Source organism: Centroberyx gerrardi, chromosome 4, assembly GCF_048128805.1.
Source record: "Centroberyx gerrardi isolate f3 chromosome 4, fCenGer3.hap1.cur.20231027, whole genome shotgun sequence".
NCBI classification, from domain to species: Eukaryota; Metazoa; Chordata; class Actinopteri; order Beryciformes; family Berycidae; genus Centroberyx; species Centroberyx gerrardi.
In genome coordinates, this window is record NC_136000.1 from 28718799 (window position 1) to 28729711 (window position 10913).

Sequence of the window (10913 nt, forward strand, 5' to 3'; positions counted from 1 at the left end):
TGTTTTTAAAATTAAAGCCTTAGTCGTTTGACTCTGTGACTGACATTTCTCACACAACTTCATTCATCAAAAGGCCATTTATCTGCAGTCACTCCCCATGCTGGTTTGGAGTGAGATGCAGTGAAATAATGTGGTCTTCATTAAGAGTCCTGTACAGAAACAAGCCCTCATTCACCCTCTTTACATTTATGCAGATCAAAAAAGCCCGAATTGGCCACCAATATGGAAATAAAAAATATTTTCATAATAGTGATAAAATATGTTTTACGCTCTTGAAAAGACCATATGCTCATGTAATTTACTTCAGTCAGATACTGTTTATTATAGTGTACACTGTAAATGTATTCCATAAAAACTGCCCTCCACTACATCCTTGGGTCTAAGTAAGAAAACAGCATCATGACTCTGATAAACTTAACTCTTGACAATCTTGACAACAGTATCCAATCCAGCGGAAACAAGGGAGCGATAGTTTCTATGTGGTCTCCTTGGTGTCTCCTCTCTCATAAATTGCAAAAATATTTCAAAAGCCATGTTTTGGGAGTTTATGCCTGTGGCTTACGGTTGAGGTTGCAGTTTTCAGCCTCGCAGCAACAGAGGCTGATTCAGAGCCAAACCAACTAGTGCTAAGCTGTTCAGCTGCTGCCACAAGGGCCAACAAATTTTATACCTCCATTAACACAAGAAAAGATTGTAAGAAGAGAAGGTCCATCACTTACAATGTGTTTTTGTGCAGAGTAAGATGTCATTCCTACGCATTGCAGGCGTTTAACGTTACAACATGTATGCATTGGTCCAATTTATTCTTGAAAATGCATTTTTCACAATAAAGCGAACATACAGTAGAGTGAAATAAAAATGAAATGCGTGATCAGGGTCGTAAAAAAGACAGCATGAAGAAAACACCAAGGAAGTCATTTGGAATATTCTCCATTTGGTATGAATGGGAGAATTGTGTCCAAAACAGAAAGAATTTATAATGACTTAGGAAAATTCCCGTTGCCAGTGATGCACAGAGATGGAAATCTACCAGCAGATAAGGAACAGAACCTCTTGCATCGCTGGTTCAGAAAGGCTGACCAAGCCTGTAAACACCATTTTGTTTTTATGTGTCTTGTTTGCACTTTCAAGTTTCAACTTACACAGCCCTCTCAAATGAAAACAATATAAACACAACTTAAATAGCACAAGGGTGGAAAGTTCCACTGTGTAAAGCAAAAAGGCACCTATCAACGCAGACACTTTACAGCTATGCTGACGCTACTCACATTTGACGAAAGGATTGGGACTTGCCTGCTCAGGTGCGTTGCTTATTGAAACATGCCATTTATGATTGAAGCCGTCTGAAATGTGAGTAGATTCTGAAAATCACTGATCTGAAATGTTAAATTTGAATGGGGAAAAAAATGAAAAAGAGGTCACTATTACATGGAAAAGCGAAGGCAAGGCTTCCTTGTGTCTCTCACTTGTTAGCCTCTCACTTCAGAAAGAATCTCTTTGGTCATCAGTCTTTACACTGTAGATGATGGAATGAATGAATAATGTATGTCTAATGTAAAAGGACACAACTGTCCTACGTTAGAGAATAGTGTCCAGTAGTGAAACTTTACTGTGTTATACAAACATGATTTGGCACCTTTACAATATATAAAAGTAGCCATACAAAAAATCTCTGAACCATTGAACAAAACTACGACCCACTGATTTGTCACGGGTGACTGTAAATTGATAATTGGACCAGGATGTCATAAGTTCCTCTTTTGACACTGCTCAACAGCACCAAAAATATAACTGTATGTTATATGTGTACAAATGTTAGATTGTCTATACTGGTAAATCATAACAGCATTACAAAAATACAACTGTAGGAGATGATTGTGCCATTCATGGCTAATGGGAATACATGGGTAAAAGATTCAGAGCCGTGTTTCTGATCTGAAACCTAACCGCTCAAGCTATCATACTCTCAGCCCTGAAAACCATCCATTCAGTTTGCCATTACATCCAATTGCATGTAGTGTGACAGTAGAACATTTCACATTCTCTTCAAGGCTTTACTGGGAACTTTTTTTCCCTCAGTCCTTTTTATTATGCTGATCAGCGACACGATAAGTTACACTAAATTTTACTCTCCCTTTACTTGCCTCATCTCATCTCATCATTATCAAGATGAGAGACCAACCAGAGAGAGACCTGTAGGTCTCTTTGGCCTCATTGTCTCCCCTCTCTCACCCCAACCTGCTCTGTTGTGATGCGATGAGATGATTGGTAGAAGCACTGTACTGCACCAACACTGCTATATCTTTATGTCACAGTTTTTATGGCTAACCTGTACCCATAAATTGCCTATTGTCCTTCTGAGCATGTCACTATTAGAAGTGTATGGACGGACCAGCACTGAATAACCTGGGTCAGTTCAGTTTGGTTTGGTTTTGCAATGTGAAGCACCATTCAGCATGATGTAGGTAGGAGTGCTGTACATATCCAATCATCTCAAAGTTGAGTGACAGCTGTTCTTTCTTACAGTCTCCTCCCAACTGGATCAGATTCACGCTCCTCGGATTTCAGAGTCACACTTTTTTAGCACCATTGATAAAGACATGAGAGCGTTCCTGGATCATGGGGCTCAAAGACATGAGAGAGAGCGCTTGCAGCAGAATTGGTTCAGAGCTCATACATTATTAGTGACTGTAACTAGCAGATCACAGGGTCAGTAGAGCCCTGCTAGAATCACACTGCAGTAAAACACTGTGCGAGTGCCATACCAGTCTTTCTGCTACCATCCTTATGCCTCAGCATACGGCAGGTGATACTGCTCTTCCCTCTTGTTGCACCGTTTGGCCACAATGGCCAGGTAGAGCACCAGCAAAATAACCCAGTAGCAGGCGTAAAGTATCGTCCCTGCTATCAACAAGGCTTTCTCTGTCTCACTGAACGGCTCCTGCGTTTCACAGTAGATTGTATAGGCCACACCTCCAAGCAGCACCATTGCCCACACTGTGACGGGCACGGCGCCAATGAAGTTGACCACAATCTTCCTCCGGCCCGAAGTGCCCCATCCAGCTTTGTTGATGGTAAGCAAGGCGAATATCTTGGCAGGGAGCAAGCTGGACATGTAGAGCAGAGAGTAGAGTGACATGAAGATCATGACCAGGCTGCCTCGTAGGAAACAGGCGTAGGTGGCCTTCACCATACCGACCAGCTGCACCGTCAGCAGGAACAGCAGAATGTTCCAGAGCCTTCCACGGTAGAAGAGATGGATGACCGTGGCGACCAGGAAGAAGGGGAAGAAGCCGGTGACCACGGACTCGTAGGTCATCCAGAGGCTGTGCTTGTGGAACCACAGGGCGTTGTAGAGCCACTCGCGGAAGTAAGACTTGCTCCATCGAGTCTGCTGGTTGAGCCAGCGCAGGTAGCGGGTCGGCGTCTCGGTCTGGCACTGCGACCGCGCCGTGAACTTCGTCTTGTAGCCGAAACTGAGCACCCGGTTGGTGAGGTGGCGGTCGTCACCGAAGCTGCACTTGGAGCCCAGGAAGGTCTGGTGGTACCAGGGCTCCAGGAAGCGCTGGAGGAGCGAGTTCCTGTACATCCCCAGAGGGCCGCTGATACACTGGACACATCCAAAGTACGACTGGCAGGCCCGCTCTATGTTGAAGGCCATCCAGTAGCGCACACTGCTCAGGAAGGAGATCCACGAGTCGTACTTGTTGAGGATCTGGAGGAGATGCGAGGAGAGGAAAAGAATAGGAAAAAGAAAGAGACAAGAGAAGAGAGAGAGGGAGAAGAGAAGGATCGTAAGGATTCATTTATAATCAAGTTGAGATCATGCACACACAGTAAGGCACAACATTATAATCACTGGAATGTGGTTTTCAATCATGTGTCTTGGTGGCAAAAGAGTTTGCAAGTTTTCATTCCAAAAAGTGGTTCAAAAAAGGATTATCCGCACACTGGATTAGAGCTCTTTTCTTAATACTTTATTCAACGTTTCGACCCTAGGTCAGAAAGGAGCTGTCATCCAGTGTGCGGGTAATCCTTTTTTGAAGCACTTTTCATGATTCTTTTTATCTAGCACCTGGGTCTAAATATAGGTTGGATGTGCACACTTCTACTACCCTTTAAGTTTTCATCCAACCAAACTCTACAGCAGCTGATTTCACTGATTTGCGCAACTTCGACCCAAAAGGGGGAAACTAGTTTGTGAAATCAGCTAATGTAGCATTCAGTTGGAATGAAAACCTGCTTACTCTTGGGCCTCCGTTGCACACGACTGAAAACCACCGTTGTAATGCGTCTTACCTGTACATCTCCGCCGACCCCTCCCACCATTGGATCTTCCTCTAGGATTTTCAGCATTTCTATGGTACATGCTGGGTCTAGAACTGTGTCTGAGTCGCACACCTGAAAAAGTACACAACAAACACTCTGTGGGTCACACACAACCCCAATTCAGAAATACACAACTATTGGTCAAATCGAGCTGCAGGTGTTGCAGAATGCCCTGTTTGTCGAAGTATTACTACTGATGTCCAGCAGAGAAATGAGAGGCTGCTGACAGAGATCCCAGCTGGTTCACTGTAATCACACAGCACTGGGTCAGCTGCATACATGACCTGTGACCGACGTCAAGGGCACAGAGGGCATGCAGCAGCCGGCTAGGATAGGTGACTTGGTTATCTATCGTCTCAACATGTGTGTGTGTGAGCTGCATCAGATTTGGAAAGCAAAGAATGGGACCGTGTACAAAATGGGCGGCAGTACTTCAGTGTTCATTTGATATGGGTGAAAATGCTATAAAATTAAAGGTTCTATGTGTAGCATTTTTAAACACATTACCTTGGTATAATTACTGTTAATAAATGAGACCATGGTGGAGACGATCGGTAGCCTCAATCTCATGCCAGTGGTATTTTTAATGCTAGTGTTTCTCAAAGACCACATTTCCCATAAACCCCCATGGTTCCTGTCTCCCGCTCCCTAGCCTTGTTTTCTTTGCTTCTTCGGTCAAAGGTTTTCTCTTTGGCTTTACTGAAGATAATAAATATGTTGGAAGTGATTTTTCCATTTTTTCCACCTTTTTACTCCTTTCACCATCTGCCATTTCCAGAAACTAAAATCTTTATCTCTGTTTGTGCTGGAAGAACAGCGCTCTCTTCATGTTTTGTGCCGTAAAGCAATCTCCCTTTGTGCTGTAAAGCAATAAAGCCAATTTCCCGCCAAATCCGACCTGGTGGCACACAATGTAAAATGTTGTGTAGAGGCTGGTGGCGGTTGTCAATCTTCTCAACAATGGTCTTGTTTATTTTTGTAATTAGGTCACGATTTATTTGGATAGTCTAAAGCTGATACTCAACTTACTAAAGTGACTATAATATGCCACGAAAAGGTCTACTGAATTTCAGGTGATACAATAGTGTGAAAAGTAGTCTATAGCTGTTCAATGTCTGGGTTTGGCTTAGTCTTAGGGTTGGGGTTAGGGTTAGAAATAGGCTCAGGTTAGGGTTAGGGTTGGTTTTAAGCTAAGTTTAGGGTTACAGAATCTGTAGAGATGCAGTAAATAGGCAAGTGACTCTTTGCTGAACATCTACCTTTTAATACCTGATAGTTGAGTATCAACATTGGACAATACAAATAAAGTGTTAGCGTAATTACACTAATGTCTAAAATGTATATGGTAATGACTCATTGATGTTAAAACGTAGAATCTTTAAAGCAGACAACCTCATAATGTTATTTCACATGCAAAATGATAAGAATACAGAACCCAAACATCAAAAAATGTCTCACTTTCCAAATACATTTGGAGCTCATAATATGTGCAATATTCAAACAATGTTCAGTTTCTCAAATAGCTGTTTTAAATCTGTTCCATTCATAGGCACACAGCCATCTGTATGCGTCAGCACAGAAGCAGTGCAGATATCTAAATCAGCAATACAGTATCTGTCTGGTGTGAGTATGTAGATGAATACAAATGGGCCTCCGCCTGTGAGATGGCATTGTGTAATGTGATTATCTCTGGCTATTGCTGGACTCCTGCTTCCCTCCCATGTGTATGAGCGTCTTCACAGTTTTATTGCTCTTTAATGGAAAAGTTTTAGTTCAAGGCCTTCAGCCAGGGAGGGAAAGCTATCTAGGAGATAAAAATCCACCGAAAAATCACTGCAGTGGGTAAGCATAACAGTAAAGAGAGCGCTCTTTGAGGAAGCAACACAATGCCAAAAATGATGGTCCAAGGAAAAAAGCCAAAAAGCCTTTATTTGGCAGCTAGTTCATAATGGAACAATAAAATACACCAAGATGTTTTACCATCATCAGGGCAGAGAGATGTGTTGGTGGATTTTATCGTTCCACAATTAGCCACAGATTAAAGGCCTTCTAGTGCGAGAAAGTTTCAGCATGGGAATTCCTTCATTCTTTCAGTACTGATTTATTTTTTTACCTCGCACCTCAGATAATGTCACTTTGAATATACATATCCATACTCTATTTTCTGTGCCTGAGGTTCTTACCTGCACATAATCCACGCTGTCCCCCAGTGCTTTAAAGGCAGTGTACATCACCTCCCTCTTCCCTCCCCACTCTTGCATGACACAGGAGTAGCGGCAGCTTCTGACCAGCCGGGCCACGCGAGCCGCCTCCTCCATATGCACTGTGCTCCTTCCTCCTCCTCCGACGCCTCCTCCCCCGCTCCCGTCGCTGTGGTAGTTTCCCTTCCACACCATGCTGCCGGCCTGGTCCGCCCCGCCCATCACCTCCTGGAAGATGTCCATCATGTAGCGGTCTTCGGGCCGGTTCCCGTCCACCACCAGCACCACCTTCAGGCCGGGGAAGGAGATCCGGCGGATGCTGCGCAGGCACTTCCTCAGGTAGTCGGGGTCCTCCTGGTAGGCGGCGATGCAGAGGGCCACGGAGCGTCGGAGGTGCTGGGGCCGGGCGGGGCTCCTCATCCGCCGGTGCTCCAGGAAGGCGAAGAGGCTCTGGAGGAAGAGGTGGAGGGAGAGGAAGGCACCATAGAGGCCGAAGGAGAGGTGGTGCTGCTCGGTGTGGATGAACTGGTAACCTTTACAGCAAAGGACCACAGTGGAAAACAGTCAAGAAATGGCTTCCTTGATTGTTTTTGATCATGCAGTACATGTTTCTCTGTGTATGTGACATGTTTACCTGTCACATATGCCAGCAGGATGGCGAAGAGGACCACCGCAGCAAAGAGGGTGGTGACCACGATGTTCAGCGCATTCCTGCAGCGAGAGGGCATCTGGGAGGTGGAGGGGTAAAATGATGGAGAATGCGGGTAGACCAGGAGAGAAATGAAAGGGTGAAGATCGGAGAGTATGAGAATGGGTTAAGGGAGAGGTTCAGAGATTTGTGCGAAGAAGATAAGATAGGAAGAGAGGGAGGGAGGGCAAATGTGAAGGAGACCATGAATGACATATATGGAGAGGATGAAATGGAAGGAGGAGGGAGGAGGTAGGGATCAAAGGGAAGTAGAGGGTGCAAGATCAAAACAGGATTAGAAAGAACCAGATTGGATAGAGTGTGATGGAAATGGGGGCATATAGAGATGAGAGAGATGGCAGAGTTGGAGAGGGTGAAGGTAGAAGTGAGAAAGGAAGAGAAAGACATTGAGATTTGAAACTAATATAGGCAAACAATGTTTGTATCAACCTAGGACATTCACTGGAAGACATTCACAGCAAATTAACTGAGTAAGGGATATGCATTGCACATCATTTACTTCTACAAAATGCACTTGTACACACATACACACCCACACACTAGGAACTTAGGGCAGGAGAGTATGCTGTACAGTAAATGAAATGAACAACATCAGTGAAACACCAATACAAGTCGGCTACACATGGCAGGTGAGACAGCCCAACCTCTGGTCTTTCTGAAGGCCCTGAAAGAGAGGGTTTGTAATTCTTCCGGAGTGGACAGAAGTGCCATTTCCTGGCTTTCCTGTAAAAGCTTTCATCAACAGCTGTCAGCCGAAAACATACCATATCATTCAATGACATCATGGAAATGTGTTGGTTGAAAAAAATGGAAGGCTGTGTAACTAAAGGGCAAGAAGCAAACGCTGCGAAAATACTAATTGGCCACCACTACTACTACTACCACTACTACTACTACTACTACTACTGCTGCTACTACTACTACTGCTGCTACTACTACTACTTTCATACTAACACGTTCGAATAAGATTTGTCCAAAGTAGCTACAATATGTATGCACATACAGTATAATACCTAGTCAAAGAGTTGGATATCTAATTCAACCTGGATTTAAAGGACATTCAACTACCGTAACTGAGACAACTCACAGCTGAACACCTCCTCCGCTTCCGTCCTCCTCCTCTTTCCTTCATCTCCCTCCATCCTTCCGACCCCCCTTAAACCCTCTGTCGCTCCCTTCTTCCCTCTCTCCAGGCTAATAGCTCTAATTAAAGGCCAGGCGGGGTTTGGCCAGTACACGGGACCGGTCGAAACGGGGGAACAATCCTGTCCTTTCATTCATGAAATTACCTCTCCGTGCCCCCCTACCTGGCCAGGCCCACGGAGGAGAGACAGGCCTCATTCACCGCCATTTATATCATAACAGTCAGCTCTATGGGACTCACTGGCACAGACTGACTTAACCGCTTTGCTAAGTGGATGTACAGATTTACATCCTGGCACTGAATCACACATACCGGACACCTACACTCTCCGAGATAAATGGGAGATACGCTATCCAGGGGAAATTGTGGGTAGGATATTCAGGCATTGACAGAAGGGGGGATTTTGCAGATTGTGGTTTTGGAATATTGTTCTCGAGACATTTTCCTTCTCAAGCACTGCTTTAATGTGTCATCATGATAATTTAGAGGTTACTTAAAATCATCTTAAAAGTTTCCACTGAAAGATTTCCCCACTCTACTTTCTCTAAATCTCTTCTGTCTCTATCCTTATCTCTTATTCTACTTCTTTTCTTAGCACTCGCTCTTGCCTGATCATTCAAGCCATATTGTAAGGGCACTAAAGCCCTGATATTTGTATAATCTTAATTATTATAGCATATCATCCCAGTGATAGGCCACTGTCAAAGACAGTATACTGCACTCTATATCCTTCAGTCTTGACTAATAATATTTAATCCCTTTTTTTTTGCCACTGAGGGCCACAGAGGAAAGTGTTCTACTCTATATATGATGCATGGGGGATTATAACAGCAGGCCGAGGCAGCGTGGTCTGAGCACCCCGGGGCCACAGGCCAGATAACAAGCAGACAGCAACATGGACCGTTTGATTAGAGGGCCACAGTCACCAGAGGGGATTGTTGGCAGGCCAGGAGGCAGGATTAGTCAAGGGACTGTGGGGGGACAGGGGCAATTAGCCCCAAGGTTATGCCTGGCTACACTAACTCTTGCACAGCGACAACTTGTACGGGATGGATGTTGGTTATTCAAATTACTGCTGATTATAGAGTGCAGCAATGATAGTAAAAACATAAAACACTGCAGACTCCACTCTTACTTGCATGGAATTTACTGACCACCATTTACTGAGGGCCAATAAATGTTTAACAAATGAGAGAAGAATGTTTTTTTTAATACAACCCATTGGCCAGCACCTTGCTGAGTAACCATTCTTTTCCTCTGAACAGTAGCAATAAGCAGAAAGGTTATGCTAGCCTATACTAAATCTTCTTAAGTGACACCTTAGGAGTGTATGGAATGTTATTGTGCATCATTCTACCAAATAATAGTCAATGAGACACATAATGTATCCAAATTCAGTGTTTGCTAGATGATGTTGACTAGCCACATCATAGATGACAGACTCAAGTCAACCTGCACCTGAGGTTAGATAGATGTGTTTTGTCTGTAACAATGGACCACCTGCATTAACAGCAACATCTAGAAGGAATAGTTTCTCATTGAACACAAATCCATTATGACAAATTATCAAAATTGTGAAAGATGAAAGATCAAAAATTACTTCATCACCTTGGCCACAAAAAAAGGATAATCTTCAGTTCCACAGGTAAAAGGTCAATTTCCTGAAGTAAATATGTTGATAGTGAAAAGCATTGTGTAAAAATAGATTACATCTGACATCTTCAGTTGAGGATCATCTCATGCTGGCGAGAAGTGCAATCTACAGCCCATGTCATAGGTTATCTAAACCTGAAGCTGTAACGTCTGCTGTGGGTTTGAATTTCACCTCACATATCCAGACTGATTTGTCAGTGATATTGGCTGCCCATATCAGTCCACATCAGACTCATATGTTGTCCACATTCACCTAGCCCATTCACATGTAGCCCAGGTCCACATCCAGATCTAGATCCGGATCCATGTCTGTCAGGAAATCTGTCCAGGACCATCAAGTCAGCATTTCACAAACGTCCTAGTATGCAAATCAGTGGGAAAGCCAGGCATTACCCAACAAGCCATATCAGGTAAAAAAAATCTTGAAGAAAAAAGCAGGAGAGAAGGGTTGGGCTTCCTCCCAATTGATTCCAGTGCCGATCAGTATTCCCAGATACAAATTAGATGATCCCAAATCAGTAGCCGGTATTCCCAGGTGTATCTCTGGATTAGCGGTCCCAGATGGGAAGGGCTTCCTCCAGCCAGGCCAGCTGACTGAATGGGCTGTGAGCTCAGGTGAGGAGGTGGGGAGGCGGCCGCTGAATGAAGATTTTGGCTCTGGGACTTTTACCTCAGATGGAGGAAAGGAAGAAGGGAGGGGGGAGAGAAGGAGGGAGGGGGGGGAAGAAAGATGTTTGGAAAGAGGGTGATAGGTTGAGGAGGAGAAAGAGGGAGGGAAGTAGGAAAACAGGAAAGGAAAGAGGGAGAATAAGGGACAGTAGGAGGGAGGGAGAGGGACAAGGTGTGACGTTATCAGTGTTTGGTGGTAACACGTTAC

The 10913-nt window shown here is 44.2% G+C and overlaps 1 protein-coding gene across 1 annotated transcript; it reads right to left on the reverse strand.

Annotated features, from left to right (window-relative positions):
- Positions 1-197: 197 nt before the first annotated feature.
- has3 (hyaluronan synthase 3) lies at positions 198-10663 on the reverse strand. Its single transcript, XM_071919348.2, has 5 exons — positions 9992-10663; positions 7165-7258; positions 6513-7063; positions 4300-4401; positions 198-3715 (listed from the first exon to the last, which is right to left on the reverse strand). Exons 2-5 carry the CDS (start codon positions 7256-7258, stop codon positions 2786-2788), a joined length of 1677 nt encoding a protein of 558 aa, XP_071775449.1. The 5' UTR covers positions 9992-10663; the 3' UTR covers positions 198-2785.
- Between the last annotated feature and the right edge of the window lie 250 nt (positions 10664-10913).

What these genes read in the sequence shown, in the direction of transcription:
- has3 (XM_071919348.2), bottom strand. Translation starts at nt 7,258, where the DNA reads ATGCCCTCTCGCTGCAGGAATGCGCTGAACATCGTGGTCACCACCCTC. An exon ending in CCTGCTGGCATATGTGACAG is followed by an intron (nt 7,064 to 7,164) that starts GTAAACATGTCA and finishes TTTGCTGTAAAG; the next exon opens with GTTACCAGTTCATCCACACC. An exon ending in GGGTCGGCGGAGATGTACAG is followed by an intron (nt 3,716 to 4,299) that starts GTAAGACGCATT and finishes CATCTCCTCCAG; the next exon opens with ATCCTCAACAAGTACGACTC.